Source organism: Diabrotica virgifera, chromosome 6 (genome assembly GCF_917563875.1).
Source record: "Diabrotica virgifera virgifera chromosome 6, PGI_DIABVI_V3a".
NCBI lineage: Eukaryota > Metazoa > Arthropoda > Insecta > Coleoptera > Chrysomelidae > Diabrotica > Diabrotica virgifera.
Genome location: NC_065448.1, coordinates 206,041,581 through 206,061,858, shown reverse-complemented (window position 1 = coordinate 206,061,858; position 20,278 = coordinate 206,041,581). Strand labels below are relative to the sequence as shown.

General features: G+C 33.6%; 1 protein-coding gene across 1 annotated transcript in view; it reads left to right on the top strand.

Annotated features, from left to right (window-relative positions):
• Positions 1–19,178, top strand: part of LOC126887149 (GDP-fucose protein O-fucosyltransferase 1) — a 34,488-nt gene extending 15,310 nt beyond the window's left edge. The window contains exons 3-4 of the mRNA XM_050654511.1: positions 2,715–2,900; positions 4,986–19,178. Coding sequence (XP_050510468.1) covers positions 2,715–2,900; positions 4,986–5,611 — 812 coding nt within the window. The 3' untranslated portion in view covers positions 5,612–19,178. The remainder of the gene's footprint in view (positions 1–2,714; positions 2,901–4,985) is intronic.
• Positions 19,179–20,278: the final 1,100 nt, after the last annotated feature.

Below are 20,278 nucleotides of genomic sequence, written 5' to 3'. Positions count from 1 at the left end.
CTTCACGGCTACCGTTTAATTATGAGTCTATGAATCACGTCAGTACGGTGCACCTCGCTAGTCAGGTCGTCCTGCCTCGCTCACTTCGCTTGGCTGGTGTTGGAGCCCAGAGCTGTCGCTTCAAGACTGGAGAATGTCCGTTCGGTGGCCTCCTTAAGTATCTCTCTGTCTGGGCTGTTTTGGAGAAGTGAAAATAAGTGGGATCTCGTGATGCGCGGATGGTGAAACTCCCATGGTTCTAGCTGTCGGTGCGCTGCTCGCGGCGTATCATTACAAACTTTTAACTCTGAAAATGAGATATGGAGGTCTAAAAATAATAATGAACTTTACAATACTCTCTAATAAATGATTCTTTTGAGAAAGGTAGATTTCCAGAGTGCTTAAAGACGGCCATCATTATTCCTCTTCATAAGGGTGGTGAAAAATCTATTGCCTGCAATTATAGACCTATTGCATTACTACCGGTACTCTCCAAAATTATTGAAAGACTCATAAAAGCCCGACTTCAGTTCGGCTTTTTAAATAATAAATGTACCACCGATGCCATGTTTTCTGTACTACATGAGGTTTATCAAGCATTTAACAATAATCTCCACACTGCCACTGTTTTTTGTGATTATGCCAAAGCTTTTGATTGTGTAAATCACGACATTTTGATAAAAAAACTAGATTTCTATGGAATTCGAGGTATTTCTTTGAACTGGTTTCAATCTTACTTGGAAAATAGGAAACAACTGGTTAGAGCAAATGATACAGACTCTAGTCTCAGAAATGTTGTATGTGGGGTACCACAAGGTTCAGTATTGGGTCCTCTACTTTTCCTTATCTTTATTAATGACATCACTAGTTTAAAAATCGATGGAAAAGTTTTTCTTTTTGCTGACGATACCAGTATCACTTGGAGCAACTCAAATATCGCAACTTTTCATGCTACTATAACTTCTGATCTACTCACAATAAAATCCTGGTCAGATTCTAATTTACTCTCTTTTAACGTAGATAAAACAGTCGCATTACCCTATAAAGGAACTCTTCAACCCTTACCTCTTCATAACAGCCAGATCAGTATCGTTGATTCTGTAAAGTTTCTTGGTATTTTTTTAGATAGCAACCTTAAATGGTCCCTTCATATCGATGTGTTAAGCAAGAAACTATCCTCAGCTTGCTTTGCAATAAGATCTGTCTCGAAGGAAATGGATTTAGCCTCTTCCAAAATAACATATTTTTCATTGTTCGAGTCCCATCTTCGATATGGTCTGCCTTTTTGGGGTTTTGGTACAGCTGCCCAATCCGATGTTATTTTTAAATTGCAAAAAAGAGCAATCAGATATCTGTTTGGCCTCAGAAGAACAACACATTGCAGAAGCTACTTTAAAGATCACAGAATTCTAATATTACCTTCTTTATATATTTTAGAAACTTTGCTTAATTCGTAAACATCTACATGTCTTTCCAGAAAGACCTAGACATGACTATTCCACCAGAAATTCTACTTTTGACATCTATTTACCTATCCCGTCCAGTGAGTTAGTAAAGAAATCTATATTATATTCTGCAAAAAAACTATACAACCATCTCCCTCTACAACTTAAATCTGCAACATCTTTCCCCAAGTTCCGTAAAATGACAAAAGCCTATTTATCTGAAAGACCATATTATTCAATAGCATAGTTTCTTAACCAATAACTAAGAAATTACAGTATTCTTATGTATAAGTAGAATCTTAATCTATATTTGAGTGTCATATGCAGCAGCATAACTTATTAAATCACTTATTAAATTTATTTAGGTAGATTACGCAATTTGCAATTTTTTTTAAATTTTGCAATAGATTGTTACTGATTTTTATTTGACTTTATTATGTTTTATTTATATTTGACGATTTGTATAATTTTAGTAAATTGTATTTGTTATTGTTTTTATTTATGATTCGTGTAAGCTTTGTCTATAAAATTGTTATATTTTTCATGACAATAAAGCATATTTCTATTCTATTCTATACAACAAACTTTTCAAAGAAAATATCTGAGATTTCACTAGTTTCCAGAGAGTTTAATGGGCTGGTCCTTTAATGAAGCTGGGTGATGACAGATTACTGAAAAGAGCTCTAGATGGCAAAATGCAGGATAGAAAACGAACAGATGGGAGAGCTAAGTGGGCCAAGATTTATTGGAGGCAGAGATTACGGGAGGATATGGCTCAATTTTCGTTGGAAGATGGTTGATAAGGTTTGTGATAGATATAATTTTATCTCGAAACAGAAGTGCAAGAATAGAGCAAAGAGAGTGGCAGGTTTCCTGAATCAAACAATATGGAGAAATAAAAATGTCGGAAAAGAAATGAAAGACAGAATTTACAAAAGTCATCAGATCAATAATGACATATGCGGAAGGAACACGACCTGGCTCAAAGAGGAAAAAAAAGTAATGCTAGAAACATCAGAGATGAAAACCTTTCGAAAAATCGATGGTAGGAACCTATGAGACAGAGTTAGAAGTACAGATATACTAAGGAGATGCAAGGTAGAGAACATTACTAACTGAGTAAGAAACAGAAAAGTAGAATGAAACGACCACATAAGACGAATGACAACAAATAGAGTAGTAAGGACAGCGAGTGACAGTTCCCCAATAAGAAGAAGGAAGACCACGAACACAATTATATTGTTCACGTTCTTGTTGAGTTAATGAAATTAATTAAAATGTATATTTTAGGATCTGGCGATAGCTGTAATGCTAAAGATGGAAATCCATTTGGACCATTTTGGGATACATATAATGTAGAATTTGTGACGTCGGAATTTTATGGACCATTGCATTATGATGTACACCATCATGACATGATTAAGCAGTGGAGAGAAAAATATCCACCAAAGAAATGGCCGGTTTTAGCTTTTACAGGTAAAGTACTACTAAAAGTTCTATAAAATCACAAAGTTCCTTCCTTAATTTTGTACTGAACTTATGAGCCTTAATAATAATTATTATTTACCCATTTAAAATAAAACCCATGAATTATTCATGGGTTTTATTTTTCATTTTAAGGTTTGTTCCAACACAACAAGAACCGTCATGTAACGATCACGTTACTTCGTTACTATAAAATAATACGTTTCATGCATTCTGTGTCTGTATTTCGTGCATTCCATGGGTTATTTTGTTTACTGTATTTAGTATTTAGGATTCTCCGGTAGATTTCAAAGGCCTCCATTTTATTTACGGTTGATGTTTTAAGGGTCTATGTCTCAACTGCTTAGAGAAGAGTCGACCAGACGTAGCTTATTGATAAACGTAGTCGAATTTTGATTTTTATTCGAGAATCATAAAGCAATTTTTTGATTTTTTCGAAAAATTTTCTGATCTGTTCTATTCTCGATCTTATTTATGGATCAGGATTTAAGCTGCTATCGATCCAACATCCCAGGTACTTAAATATATTGACATGTTCTAACATGTGCCCATTTATTGTGCAAGGTTGAGGTACGTTTTGGTTTTTTCATATTTCACTTTGGTTTTTTGATGTTCATTTTCATAACAAATTGCTCACAGGTCGAGTTGGTCTTGTCGATGAGTCGTTGTAGACCCAAGTCGAAATCCGCAATCAACACCGTATCATCGGCGTATCTGATGCTGTTGATATTTACGACATTCACCTTGACTCCATCCTTGGAATCCTCCTTCTTTCTTCTTTACGTGCCATCTCCGCGACGAAGGTTGGCAATCATCATTGCTATTCTCACTTTTGACACTACAGCCCGAAAGAGTTCAGTTGAGCTGCATCCAAACCATTCTCTGAGATTTCTCAGCCAGGACATTTTTCTCTTACCTATGCTGTGCCTTCCTTGAATCTTTCCCTGCATAATTAATTTTAGGAATTCATATCTGTCACAACGTGTTATATGACCCAAGTATTCAAGTTTTCTTATTTTGATGGAATCCAGTATCTCCCTGCTGTTCTGTATTCTCCTTAGTACTTCCTCATTGGTTATTCTGTCTGTCCAGGAGATTCTCAGCATTCTTCGATACGTCCACATCTCAAATGCTTCCAATCTATTGAGGCATTGTTTATTGAGAGTCCATGTCTCCACACCATACAAAAGAACAGAAAATACATAAAATTTTAGTACTCGCTTTCTAAGATTTAGGCTGGAGTCTCTACTACATAATATTTGTTTCATATTAGTGAATGCACTTCTAGCCTTTGCTATTCTAATTCGGATTTCTTTGGTATAATCGTTTGTTTCACTAATGTTTGTCCCTAAATAGTTATAATTCTGAACTCGTTCTATCGTCTTATTATTTACGTGTAGATTGATGTTTCTAATATTTTTCTTTGATATAACCTTGAATTTCGTTTTCTTTATGTTTAGTGACAGACCAAATTCTTCACTCGTTGCAACAACCTTATCTAAAATTCTTTGTAGATCTGTAATAGTTTCTGCTATTAGTATTGTGTCATCGGCGTATCTAATTTCACATATGGGTAGACCATTTATTTTTATACCTAACTTCAACTTCTAATCCTCCAGTGCCTCTTTAAATAGAAACTCGGAGTAAAGATTAAACAGCAAGGGCGATAGAAAACATAATTTCTACTTCTGCGGATGTTTAAGTAATTTATATTTTTGGACACTATGCTTTTTAAAGGCATTCGTTTTTTCTAATACTGATAAAACTAAGTATTTTTAAGAAATTTAAACGCAGAATGGAAGATTACATTATTACCGACGGCCGAAAGTCCCTGAAAACTTCTATAATGTTTATTTTAATAAGTTACAGTGGTAAAAAAGAGAAAATTTAGTGTGATTTTTGTTGTTCGGCTCTCGGTAATAATGTAATCTTTCAGTATGCGTTTAAATTTTTGAAAAATATTTAGGCATTAGTTTTCTCAGGATTTGAAAAAAATGAATGCATTTAAAAAGCGTTGGTCCGAAATTTTGCGCCTACGCTCTTAAATAAAATATTAATTGCTATTCTGATCTACAGGTGCCCCGGCAAGTTTTCCCGTTCAACAGGAAAATCTTCCTCTGCAGAAATATTTGGAATGGTCGGATAATATCGAGAAAAAAGCTGATAACTTCATTAAAAAGGTTCTTCCGAAAGGTGCTTTTATAGGTATTCACTTACGTAATGGAATTGACTGGGTAAGAGCATGTCAGCACATTCCCGAAAGCCCTGGCCTTTTTGCAGCTCCTCAGTGTCTAGGTTATAGAAATGAAAAAGGTCCGGCGACTTCTGACATGTGCTTACCAAGTCAAGAAATGATAATTAGGCAGGTAAAAAGGGTTATAAAAAACATTAATAATTCTGTTAATAATAATAATGATCGTACGATTAAATCACTATTCGTAGCAGCTGATAGCAATCACATGATCGATGAGCTTAAATCTGGATTGCATAGAATGAAGGTCAAAGTTTTCAAATATCCTGAATCGGATCCCCATGTCGATTTGGCTATTTTGGGAAAATCAAATCATTTTATCGGAAACTGTATATCATCGTTTAGTGCTTTTGTCAAACGCGAAAGAGATGTGAAGGGGTTTACGTCTTCGTTTTGGGCGTTCCCAACACAAAAAAATAGTAAAACGAGTGCTACTCACGAAGAGTTATGATAGCTTTGTACTGTTTAGGACAACTTCGACATGAAGTGTATATTAACAAAAGAGTTATAATTTTATAATTAAATTTTTTTATTGCATTCAAACTATGGTGGTACGGGGGTTGCAACCCCGATGATGGGGTTGATTAAGTTGAAACACTAATAACCGGAATATATTTATTTAAGTTACCATGTACGACCGTAACTAGTTGGTGTAAGGGATGGGTAACGTTTATGCTCAAACCACGTCGGTTTCTGAATAATGAATAATATCTTTCTTTACTTTCTACGTATCTATAAATAAATCCCAATTGTTTGTTATGTTGACCATACTTGAATGTGACCGTGAATTACTAATAGCAGTATAATTGCTGACTTCGGTGTTTTCAAAATGCGTGGCCTAGATTACAAAACCAATGTCACCCATTTACGAAATCCAAACAATGCATGTAAATAATAATATTTGCTTAATACTTTTAAAAATTAAATCGATATGGATTAACTCGAAAACATAATTTTGGATTCCGGCAATTAAATTTTTTTGACAAGAAGCTGATGACATGTAGAGTATGAATAATTCCAATGAATAATCTCTTCTAAAGTTATGTAAACCTAAGTTAAACATTGTTTGTATGAATTTATAAACATTTTTTGCCTTAAAAACTAAAACTACAGTCTGTGTGATATAGATAGGTCGGATGGCAGTAGACATTTTAGCCTACGAACTTCATTGGCATCGCGCACGTTTAGTTTAGACAGCTAACCGATTTGGGTGCACTGACACTCTTTCACTATAGTTGACACTAAACTGATCTATGGTTTCTTCAGCCATTGATTAATAACTACATAGATACCTCACCTTTACGTAAAACCGAATTCAGTGTTAAACTCCGCCCGCTTACACCTCTTTGCCCCTCAAGTCTAAGTACTAACTGGCTGGACGGTGGCGACATTTATTGAAATTTTTGCCAAGATTGAAAAATAAATTTGAGTTGCTTGGCTGGCGTAATAGACAACGATATAAGGGTAGTATTCAGCATTTTAACAAATAATTTTAACGCGATTGTAATCTCTATTTTGGAATTCCGATTTTATTTCAGATAAAACGCTAAAAATTGATTAATAAAAATAGTGAAGAGGTTTCTTAAAAATTATTTAATTATTAATACACTACAAAAAAAAAAACAACAAAATAGAAAATACATAATAAAATTAGCAGTGATAATTCACATGTAAATTATTTTTTGCAATTTGTAAAAGAATGATATTTTCAGAACTAATGCGAAATAAACTATTTGAAGTTGATATACAAAATTTCTTTCCAGATCTAATCCATTCACACCAGGTAAAATATTGCAATACCTCCGAATTTTAAAGAATCCATTGGATTGGCATGAAATTTGGTATACATATATCTTGATAAAATGACAGGGAATTTCCAACATATAAATAGTTGGGGGCCATCTGCCTAGGAACAATAGGTAAAAGCTGATAAACGGACAGGATTAGAAAGTTTAAAACATCAGTAATTAGATCATATTTCAAAACAAAGTAAATAAGTATATTTGAATGTTAATTCTTTTCAAACTAAGATAGAAAATTAAAATTTTAGGAAAAAAAGATATTTATTATTTCTTGTTCTCAAGAAGTACTTTCATTATTGACAATATCGAAACATTTTATTATTAAAAGTCGAGAACAATTAAAAACCACGTTCATATTTATATGAAAGTGCTTTAAAAATGAAGGTATATTACTCTTGCATGCAAGTTTTTATCAATAATACATTTTTCCCTAAACTGAATAAAAAAGTTTCCATATGATTCCAAGGTTTTAAGACATACTGATATTGTTTTCCGGATATTATAAAATACTTGTTAATATCTACTGTAGATATAAACTAAAGCTAATAGTGTAGTTTAACATTCAGTTTAGTCCACGATTATTTACCCGTGCGTCATTAATACCTGACGAGATAAAACACATACTTTTGATCTAGCATCATTCTCTTCCACGCATGAAACTAAAGACAAACCAGCTACCGCCTGTTATTAAGTAAAAACACATGTTTTTTTATGAACGCACTAGACTAACTCTATTGCGCACAATAGAGAAAAAATTTTCTAGAGGATTTTGGTGCAGAAAAGATGTTAAAAGATATGACACATTATATTATTTTTGAAGTTCCTCCCACAAACATAAAACTGACAAAATGGTCCACTGAAAGCCGTGTAGACAGTGAATATTATTTCTCTCTTTCTGATTTTCAAAAACTTTATTTTTTTTTTAAATATTCTAAACCTGCTTTTAAGTTTTCAGTTGACTTGCTTAAAGTTGACATTGGCTTTCTATTTGGATTACTATTACTACAATATTTGCTGTTAAGACCATCAAAAATATTATTTATAATTTTCAAAAATTCGGCAGTAAGAGAAGCCGTTTTGGTGAGTAACTGCCCTACAGATATTGCTGTGGATATTGCTGAGGCAATTGAGTTGGAAAAAATTTGTGCTGCTAATTTTACACGCATTTTTTGAAAATTATTAGGGTTTATATGAACGTTTGTTATTTTCACCATGCATCGTGCTCTCACACTGGTTCTATCGATGTAGTATGTGTATTCAATATCTTGCCACGATATTTGTTTAGAATCGGCAAAAAACGTCAACTTTTTGTTAAGAAAATTATTTCTTAGACTTTTTAATAAGTGGGGTGTATCGAACACATTGTGAAAATCCTCTGATTTCCTATTTCTATTGCAGGCTGATCCTTACATGCGCCTAACAGCTTAAATAAAGCTCTATTATTAGATGCTTGATCACACAACACTTTTGGTATATACCCAATATTTTGTAATTTTGAAACAACTTCAACTACAATGTTTTTTTAAGTTGCCGCTATGTATTGGACCACCTGTAGCAAGCCGCGTAGCCTTATGTAGCAAGCCGCGCATCATGAAAACCAGACCTGTGTTGGCAAGTTTGTTTGTTCTTCCTAAAGCACCTAAATCTTGAAACCTTTTTTTACAAAAGCTTATAGTTTTTGAGTAATACGTGAAAAACAGCTTTAAAACATGCATTTTTTTAAGAAAAAATAAAATCTTTGATATTTAATAACTCAAAAAGTATTGATTTATGTTAATAACTTTATATAACACATTTTTCTTAGAAGTTGCCCCTCTATCGATTTCTGGTATTATTTTTAATAACAAAATTTCACCCCCGAGAAGGGGTGGCAACCACCCCCAGGGTAAAAGCGCAAGTTAACATCATGTCACCTTTGTTCCTTGAAGTATTTTCTAACTACTTACCAATTTTCATGAAAATCGATGAAGGTTCAACGAAATCGGAGGTGAAAACCTTCAGTGACTTCACTATGTGTAATTTTAATTAAAGCAAAACAAGCATCTCCGTTATTTCTGGAGTGATACTAACAACGCATTCATATTTAAAAAAAAAATCTCTTTTGATTTAATTGTATAAAATATATAAATCACTCAATATCAACTGATTTTATATAAAATATATTTTAATAGTGTTATTCTCATTGACAAAGCGCATTAGGTAAACATAAAAATATTTCCAAAGTTGAGTACTCACCTAAATCAGTTGCTAACTGTGCAAATTTTAGAGGAACATCATTTTTCCTTAATAACTTTCTTTGGCCACTTTGGTAAGTATGTTCCACTGCATAATGATGCTGGCAAATTACCCTCTGTTTCGGGTCACTGATATCCATCAATATAATAGCAATATCTCCGCAGTTTTTTTGCCAAATTTTTGTGCGCTCTACGTCTTTCAGGGAAAATTTAAAGAAAGATATATTATTATTTGTTCCATCGTTTCTTTCAAAACATCCCGCGTAAACACACTTATGCGTTACAGAAGCTATTTTATCTAAAATGTGAGTCCTTTTTTTAAATTTTGCTATAACTTGTCACAACACTTGTCACAGATAATACACCTATAGGGTAAGTTCGGCCCTGACACTACTCCTACCTCCTTGCAAGTCAGAGAGAGAATGAGAAATCTCGATACGGTTTTCGAGTAGCGCCATCTAGTTGTTGATACGTCTTTCGGTTACCAAGAGGTGAGCTATCTAGTGGAATATTTATAATCAATGCTTCAGCCCAACTGATAGCGTATGCAGACGATATTGCACTGGTTACTAGAGATTTTTATAACCATGCAGAATATAATATTAATACTAGATAAAGAAGCAAAGAAGAGAGGGCTATACTAAACGGCAAAACCTACTGGAACTACCAAAAATTCTTGAAAAAAAAGCACATTAGTACGACAACCAAATTAAAAATTTGCAAGACTGCAATCAGGCCAGTGATCACATATGGTGCAGAGACGATGTGCCTAACACAAAAAGATGAAATGAGGTTAGAAATCTTAGAGAGAAAGATAGTTCGACGAATAATGGGACCGGTGAGGATAAGTGTAGGCGAATTTAGAAGATTAACCAATGAAGAAATTAAAGAAGTCATCCAGGGGGAAGACATAGCAAGTTCGTGAAGGCGCAAAGGCTCAGGTGGCTGGGACACACAGAAAGAGCTAACCCAGACTCTATGCTAAAGCGAATAACTGGCTGGAGACCAACAGCAAAGAGACCAAAGGGAAGACCCAAAACAAGATGGAGAGATCAAGTCTTAGGAGACATAAAGAAGCTGAGAATCTACAATTGAAAGGAGCGCTGTAAGGACCGGAAAGAATGGAGGAAAATTGTAGACAGGGCCAAGTCACACACGCTGCTATAAGAATAAAAGACAACAGCGGACTGATTCTCCGCAATACATGAATCAGTGAACCCAAAAGGGCGGCAAACACTCCGTCAGGAGTAAATAAGCCATAGTGATGATGATGATGGTTTCTTTAATGAATTCTAAAGGGATACCGGATGATTTCATTACTGACGTAGTAGGTAGCATCAACAAAAGCTCGCAGTAATTTATTTTGGAACCCCTGCAAGATGGATACGTTGGAGTTGCTAGCAGCTCCCCACAGCTGGATGCCGTAGGTCCACACAGGTTTCAAGTTCAAGATTGTTTTGTATAATAATATTTTGTTGTTTAATGGGAGTTTTGATTTGCGACCGAGTAGGCAATACAAAACGCTAATAGAAAATGACCTGAATAATCAGACCTGGTAATCAGAATTCAACAAATGAAAACAATACAGAAATATGGAACACGTTTAAAGATCTTACCTGGAAAGTAATGGAAAAATATACAACAACCATGCAGAGGCACAAAAAACAACAAGGGATGACTGATGAAATCCTGGAATTGATGGAGCAGAAAAGAAAACTGAAAGATAACAAGACAGAATACAAAGAAAAACAGAAACTAATTAAACAAAGAATAAAGGTAGCTAAAGAAAAATGGATGGAGGATAATTGCAAGGAATTAGAAAAATTGAATGAAAAACATGATACGTTTAATACGTTTAAAAAAGTTAGAGAAGTAGCTGGTCTTTATCATAAGAAAACTCCACACACTATAATCGATTCGTCGGGAAAAATAATAATAGACGAACAAGAAATTCGAACTACCTGGTATAATTATATAAATGAACTGTATAATGATGATAGACCCGAAGAACTGGAGACTTTAGATGAAGGTGAAGGACCAGAAATATTAAAATCAGAAATACTACATGCTATAAAATTGGCAAAAAACAAGAAAGCCGTTGGTTCTGTCTGACAAGATACCTACAGAAATGTTAAAGCTCATAAATGAGGAAAACATTGGGATACTATTCCAGTATGCTACTGAAATACCATTTATTGACTATGAGAAGGCCTTTGATCGAGTACAACATCACAGATTAATTAAAATATTTAAGGATAAAGGAGTTGATAGTCAAGATGTACGAATCATAAAAAAATTATACTGGCGTCAAACAGCGACAGCTTGCATAAATGGAAAATCAACAGAAATATGCAAAATACAAAGAGGTGTCAGACAAGGTTTTATACTGTCCGTACTGTTATTCAATTTATATTCAGATATAATATTTAAGGAAGCGCTGCATAATTTGGAATGGGGTGTGAAAGTTAATGGCATTCTGATAAATACATTCAGATATGCAGACGATACAGTTATTTTAAGTGATGATATGAATGGATTGCAACACCTTTTAAATGCCATTGACACAGTGGGAAGAGAGTTTGGCCTAAACATAAACTGTTCAAAAACAAAATACATGGTATTTAGCCGTTTGACCCATCAAGATTCACGGTTATATGTTGATGGTCATATAATTCAAAGAGTACCCAGTTTTAAATATGTTGGTTGCCATAGTACTGAACAACTAGATCCAGATACAGTGATAAAATGTAGAATCGAGATAGCCCGCACGACATTTTTAAAAATGAGGTCATTCTTCTGTAATGATAACTTGCAACTTCAATTTCGAAAGCGTATGATTAAATGTTACATTTGGTCAGTCCTCTTGTACGATGTCAAAGCATGGACATTAAAAATATCCACCATTAATCGTTTGGAAGCCTTTGAAATGTGGCTGCACAGACGTACACTGAAAATACCATGGACGGCTATGCTGACAAATGTGGCAGTCCTTAAGAGAGCAAATACTGCCCACGAGCTGCTCGATAACATCAAATATAGAAAGATGGCCTATTTTGGACACGTAGTAAGGGGAGACCGGTATAATATTCTTCAACTTATTATGATGGGTAAAATCGAAGGACGCAGAGGAATTTGTAGAAAGCAGACCTCTTGGTTGATGTATATCAAGGAGTGGACAGGAATAAAGAAAGCAGAACAACTATTTAGAATAGCTCGAGACAGAGATAGTTTCGCCATGTTAATCGCCAACGTCAAGGTGACTTGATGGGGCACGTTAAGAAGAAGAGGCAATACATGTTTCTTAGAGGCAAAGTTGCTTGCGCTTAGTGAATAAGTATTTTGTCCAAGTCAGTCGTCGATCCAGGTGCATGCCGATGTATTTGGCGTTATCAGATTGTGGAAGTTTTTTTTTTTTTTTCTCTGATTTTGCCCTTGGTTTAGAACTAGAACCTTTAGCCACGTAATTGTATAACTTATCACTAAGTCAGGGGAGTAATGTGTAGTGTGTGTGTTGAGTAAGTGTCTTGTTACTTTGCAAAGTCGACGTCATTGTCTTTGCAAAGAGACGCTAATTGTATCCGAACGTCTGCGGTTAATTGTGGAAGTTAACAATTAACAAATTGAACAGGTGGGCAAGTGCTCATCTGTCAGGTATGATTTTAGAAGTTGAAAGTGGGGATAGGGCAGTAGCTTCTTGCAATCCTTCATGCTACACCTTGTTGAAAGCCAGAAATTAAATAAAATTGCAAAATCATTCTCTAGTCTTCTCCCAGGATTGAAATGTTTAGACTTTGTGATTCTCTCTGGATCTACTTCAATCTGTTGGTACAATTTATGACCGATCAATCTTACAACTGACTTTCGCTGTGATGATAGTCGATGTCTTGGTGGTAAGGCATTTGATCGTGTTGATAACCAAATTCTCCTTAATAAATTGGCATCCATAGATTTTCATGTCCATTATGTTGAGTGGGTTAAAAACTTTTTATCTGGTCGTACCCAACGAGTTACAGTGGGTGGTCTTTTTTCTGATGTTATTACTGTAAGTTCTGGTATTCCACAGGGTGGGCATACGTCTCCCCTGTTTTTTGACTTATTTGTTAATGATATCGTTATATAGTAAATGTTTAATGTTGGCTGATGATGTAAAATTTTGGCGAGTTGTGAATGATATTGAGGATCAGAAACTTTTACAGGCTGATATGGATCGCTTATTTGATTGGTGCATTTGCAATAATCTTCAGTTATGTGTTGAGAAGTGTTGTTATATTAGTTTTTCCCGTAAGTTAAACAGAATTGATACTGCTTATCACATAGACAGTAAACATCTTAGATATGTCTCGTCTGTTAGAGATCTAGGTGTTATCATGGATGAAAAGCTCTCATTTGTCGAACATATCAATTCATTATCCGTAAAAGCTTCTAAATTACTTGGATTTGTTAAAAGAAACTCTAAATACTTCTGTATTGATGCTGTTAGGTTGATCTATTGTTCTCTAGTCAGATCTATATTAGAATATTGTTCGGTAGTTTGGTCTCCGTACCATCAAATTCATATTGACACTATTGAAAAAGTCCAACATAAGTTCCTAAAATACTGTGCTTATAAAACTCAGACTTATATTGAGAACCATGATTACACTGGGATTGAGCAACGTTTATCATTAGCTCCCCTTAGTGTTAGGCGTGATATTTCGGGAGGTGTCTTTGTTTTCAAAATCATTAATGGACTTATTGATTGTCCCAGTTTGTTGGATAGTATAAGATTTAATGTTCCATATCCAGGTTTACGCTACAATGTTACCTTTAATACGGCCTTTCACAAAACATCCTACGGTAGTAACATGCCTTTAGATAGATATATGTGCTTCCTTAACGGTTTTCATATGGATCTGTTTAATATAAGCCTGGGCCAACTGAGGAGATCTCTTCCCATGTGATAATTAGGTTTCATCTTGCAATGTTGTTGTATTTTTATACATCTTTAGCTGTGGAACAGTTTCTATGGCTGTTATGTAAGTAGATACCGTTTACTAAAGAAATTTTGTATTATGTCTTTTGATCGCATACTATCTTAGCAGGACTCCATCGACCCTTGACTAGTTAAGGATTGATGGTAGTATATATATCAAATTATATACCAAGCACTTTTCATCAGATTGGTCGCTCCCAATGATATAATGTCTCATTTTACATGATATGGACTGTTGAGTTCAATACTAAACAGTTGCTTGGCTTTATTGTATGTGATTGAAACCAAGACAAAGTTGTTTTTTCATGTTTTATATATATGTGTACATGTCTCTCGTTTTGTGTTTTTTAGCTTGTAGTTTGTATAGAGAAGACTTTTTGTACTGGGCCTGATGATGAGTCATATATTGTAAGACTCGAAACCGGTTGCCCCATGATTACATAACAACTAATAAAAAATACAAACTAAAGATTGCGAGTATTGACTCAATTACCATATCCAATTGTATAATGGACTCGCATTGGCAACCCTTTCATCATTTGTTGTATTTTATTATTGTATTTATGTTTTGTATAATTTTATTGATTTGTTTCAGTTACATGTGTACATTTTATATTTTATTTTTCTAACTGTTATGTTTTGAATATCTTGCCTGGTGATTTTTCAAGCCTTTGCTTTTCTTATTTTTACTTTTTATATTTTAATGAATGATTGTACCTCATTTTTTATTGTATTTATTGTATTTTTACTGTTAATGGGGTTTTCCCGTGGGTAAATAAATTCGTCACACAGGGTAAGACCTGATATATTTATACGACGATAAAAACATATTTATTGGGACCGTTACAAGTTTACAACTGTTAAATTCAATATAAATATATAGCAAACAATGAAGAATGAGGTAAAAACAAATGTACTCTCAATCATTTATTGTAACTTCCGACGACCGGTTTCGCTCTCTACAGTATGCAGAGCATCTTCAGGTTAGCGGTTACAAGTCACTAAATGCTACAAATAAAAACCAGAGTTAGAACAATGTCTGGTTGTAAAAGATACTAAAGATCCATAAGATCAAGCCAATATTGAACAACATACATAAAAGTAGTTAAGACAGAAGACAAATACATATGCATGTACACTCGGGGACGTCAACAAACGTGCCCAAGCTGATAAACACATGCAGATGTATGTCGTCTGTAATCATGCAATGATAACGTGTCGTACTTACATTCGGCTACAAGGAGCTACGTCCTAAGTATTCATTAACATGATATCTTGCTTAAGTTATGCTAACGGGATATGGTGGAATAGACAGAGGATCTTGTAAAGGTTAACAAGTTTATGGAAATTCTTGAGGGTGGTGAGATAATTGGTGAAAGACAACCAACAAATCTGTGCCTGTTATTTTGTTTGTGAAGTAGACTAAAGTGAATGTCATATATACAATTTTAATATATGATGGTTTTAAAGAATTTTTATTTATATTTATTAAAAGATTTTTATTTATATTTATTAAAATACTTCTGTTTATTAATGTATGTGTTGGTGTAAGGCTGACAACGTTTGGATCAAAACGGGTTGATATCTAATATATATGTTTGTTCTGGACGTGCAATTGTAACCCAAATTATTAAGGTCAATACTCTTGGATGTTCTAATGAGAGACGTAGTGGTCGCACAAAAGATGAAATAGTCGGAAAGCTTAAAAATTGTAGCTAAATGATTGTATTAGCAGTTATATAATAAAACAGTAATAAAATGTGAATTGATAGACAACAATCTAGGTACATGAAACTGAGATATAAAATAAAAGGGAGAAAGTAGAAAGGAAAAATTAAAAATAGAAAGGAATTAATATTCAGTTGAAAGTTAATTGACTGTAGATTGAGACTATGTTTTGATGATTTAAGCAGTGAAGAAATTTTAATAAACTGTTGAATCAGATAAAAGAAAAGGAAATCATAAAAATGGGGTACCTACATTGTGTTGAATTCGTCAATAAATAAGTAAAATCCACATTAAAAAAATACAACAAATCCCACAGGACACAAAGACGAGACAACAAATAATGTGGGAAGTGAAACTAGGTCAGGAGCAATAAATGCAGTGCTATTTCTCCGCTAGCACTGCAACAAATGCAGTGCTATTTCTCTAGCGGATTTTTCCGCTATTCGCGCACGATCGTCTCTCGTATCCCCTCCAAGTACTTGCACACAGCGAATAGTAGTAGTAGTATTATTGTAATTACTAATCTCTTCAGTATGCTAAATATTTATACTAGCAACCGTTAGGAAAGGACTCAACATCCATTCCATCCTAATACCGAATAGAGTCAAAAACTAGGCTTACTTCTAAGCCAAAAGTTAAAGCAAAGAGCTATATCTAAACTTATATTTGCTAAATACTAATTTTGTAAAGAATATACAGTATATAAAGAGTTTATGAACAATTATATACGGGAACATAGATATTATTATAGTTATTTTTTTTATTATATCTTATAGGATTTATGATTATTTTGTTAACATACACTTTGAATGCACATTTAAAAATACATATACGAACAACAATGGCACTTATTTTATAGTGGCAACTATTATAGACTGACATGCATTCAAACAAACACTGAGGCAAGAACAATAAAATTGTATAAATCGTTTTTTTTTTTATAAGATTTGACACAGTTTAATAATTCGAATAATATTATGTAGTATCGAATAGAAAAATGTTGTTTTTCTACTTATTCTTCAATAGAAGTAATTTTTTTATTCCTTAGCAGCATTTTAAGTGTTGTTTTGGTCTTTCGGTATTAAAAAGTTATTCCTTGCATAAGAAATTTTGGTATTTCCTGTGGAAAGGAATAGCTATTTGTATAACAAGGGAGGAAAAGGCACTTTACTCCCATGTTATACATATGGTTTTTCCACCTTCCTCAAATTAATAACAAGTCATTTTTCATTTTTACATAATTTATTTATGTAACTAACCAACAAAATTTATTAAAACCATAGATATATAATACTCTAGATTGCGCCCTGCGATCTTAAAATGGGTGACGGTTGCGACAGAGATAAATGAGCCTATTTGGTCGGTAGTCTCTTTTTAATTTAAGGGGAATATCGACGACGTGACTATCCCACTTTATCGAGTAATATGTATTGACAGTTGGAGTGGGTGGTGACGAGAAATGGTCTTTGGTCTTCGGACGTGGATAATCGTGGTTCGAATCCCATACCAACTTTACCTTTTTTATTATTATTTAATCAATATTGCTTTTATTAGATATTTTTACATCTGAAAAATGGACCTAAGTAAATCTAGCAGATAATAAATGTACCTATGTATAGTAAGTTAATATTGGAATACATAATTTGTGAACTGCATAGTAAAATAAAAGTCATTCGTTATTAATATAAATTCGTCCTTATTCGAATGATGTGAATAATATTTGTTTTGCTTCTACTTTTTTAAAAAATTGTAACAATAGTTTCATAAATAAAAATAATGTCTAATTACTTATAATTGAATCGGTCATTTCAAAAACAGCAAAGTCCACAATTTTGAGAAACTAACTTTTTGAGAGGAATAGACTCCTTTAAGATAAACGTTGTGTGCAAAAACGACACCAGTCCAGTAAAAACATTAGGAACAAAACTACAATATAACTCTGAATTTTGATGTCATCCATTTCATCCATCTTTCGACTATATAGTTAAGTTTTCTTTGCTCTTCTGTAAAATTAGGAATATGTGACTCGTGTTGTTTTTGAAATGACCGATTCAATTAATAAATCGATGGTACATTATGTTGATATTAATTATTGGTAATTTTTTACGAATATTTTTAATTACTTTATACTATGCTACCATTAACTTATTAAAAAAAATAACATTGGCTTTTATATTTTTAAAAATCTATAGGTACCTACACAGTTTTTCTTATTTGTTATATATTTCTTTGCATAGATTTATTTTAGAGATGTAATAATATCTAATAAACGCAATATTGATTAAATAAAAAAAGTAAAGATTGGTATGGGATTCGAACCAGGATTATCCACGTCCGAAGACAAACAACCAGTTCTCGTCGCCATCCGCTCGAACTGTCAAACCATCTAAAATACTCGATGACAGAGTAGGATAGTGACGTCGTCGATACTCCCCTTGAATTAGAAAGAGACTACCGACCAAATAGGCTCATTTGTCTCTGTCGCAACCGTCACCCATTTTAAGATCGTAAGGCGCAATCTAGAGTATTATAAATCTATGATTAAAACTAAAACTAACAAGTAGGTACAATATAACTGTCAACTGTCAAATATAAATCAAATTATTAATGTAAACATTGTTAAATCAAAATAACAATTTACTGTTTTTTAAAATTCTGCAAAATACTGGGTGTTTTATTAATAAACGTTAAAATGTATAGATACTTACGTAATAGAAAATAGATATTGTACAGGGCGTCAATAAGTTATATTTCATGAATGACGTCACTTTTACTTTTACCCTAGGGAGGAAAATATTTTTCCTCCCTAGGGAGGAAAAGTACAACTTTGCTCCCTACAATCAGGTCCGGAAAAGTATACTTTCGGTAGAGGTAGGTGGAAAAAGTTATTCCTTGCGTAAGAAATTTTGGTATTTCTTGTGGAAAAGAAACTATGATTAATGCATTTTTCTAAGTACATATTTGTGAGCAATCCCCAGGTTGTTTCCAGCTATTTTTATTTATTATATACAATTTAACATAGATGTACAGAAATTATATATTATTGGATCATTTTAAATTTTATTGAGGTTTTTGGAAGGAATACATCACTTCAAAAATTTGATTTAGGCAACACACAACGCATTTTAACGTATTGGTAGTTATCGCATAGTCGTTACCAAGTTAAGCTAATATTTGATATTATTTATTGATATAGTTAATAAGTTGTTATTACAATTATTGTTTATCAAAGTTTCGTTTTTTACACTGTATTTTTATAGATATAAATAAATATCACGCAAATTGGTTGTGTTTTTTTTAAACAATTTATTGCGTAAGAAAGAGCAATGATTAGTAAAACATTTGGTAAAATTGTGAAAGATAGTAATGTTTAATGTTATCTTTACGCGACAGATAAGAAGACCTACGCAAACCTACAGAGTGAACTTACATTCTCACGTATCTCAGACTTCGCGGATACCGATAAATTCTAGAATCAACAATTTGTATAACCATTTGGTTAGTGCAGAAGGTCATATTTATAGATTTCCTTTAGTTCTCGAAAAATATCTATCAATTGTATCATAACCTTTGATCCCCAATGAAGATAAATAAAAGTATCGGCGATAATTTTGTCTAGAGCTGTTTTTCACCTATGGTATCACCAAGGCTTCTGATATTACTTTGTTGTCCGTGTGCATATAAATATTAACCTTGATTTCAATAAAGTCTTTTTTATTAAGTTTCTTGTGGTATTTTAAAACATCTATTTTACTTGCTGCCAGTGGCGTAGCTAGGGTGGGGCGGAGGGGGCGGTCCGCCCCGGGTGTCACCCTGTCGGGGGTGACACCCAAGAGACCAACTATCCCTCCATCTTTTAGATGGTCTTCCCGGGGTCTTGAACCGGGTTGGTATTATAAGAGCAAAAAACAAAAAGGCCATTTTCGTTGGATGTATTGATCATTTAATTAGTTTATGTTGCCAGCACTCTTTTGCACAAAATTCATCTTGTGTAACATTTTTCGGAAGCGTAGAGGCAATTTTTCTTCTGCTTCCACTAGCTCCTGGGAAGTGCTTATTAAACAAAGCAAAGGATCTGTTAAACAACTTTCCACAACGCGCTGGAATGCTCACTATGCTGCAGTTAAAGTATTGACAGAACATTTTGATTGTTGTTGCTTGAAATGAGGATTTATGTCATCATTTCTTTTGGAATGATGTACTAAGAGAAATAATTTTTTGTCAGATTTAATTGTAAAGTAAAGCATAACCTTTGTTCAATCAGCGACCAGAATAGGGGCGCTTTGTACTTATACTGAAGAAAAACGTGGTCATAATCAAGATGAAGCAATAGAGTTTTCCGCGAAAGAATATGAGTACGACGACATTCCCATCGAAAAACG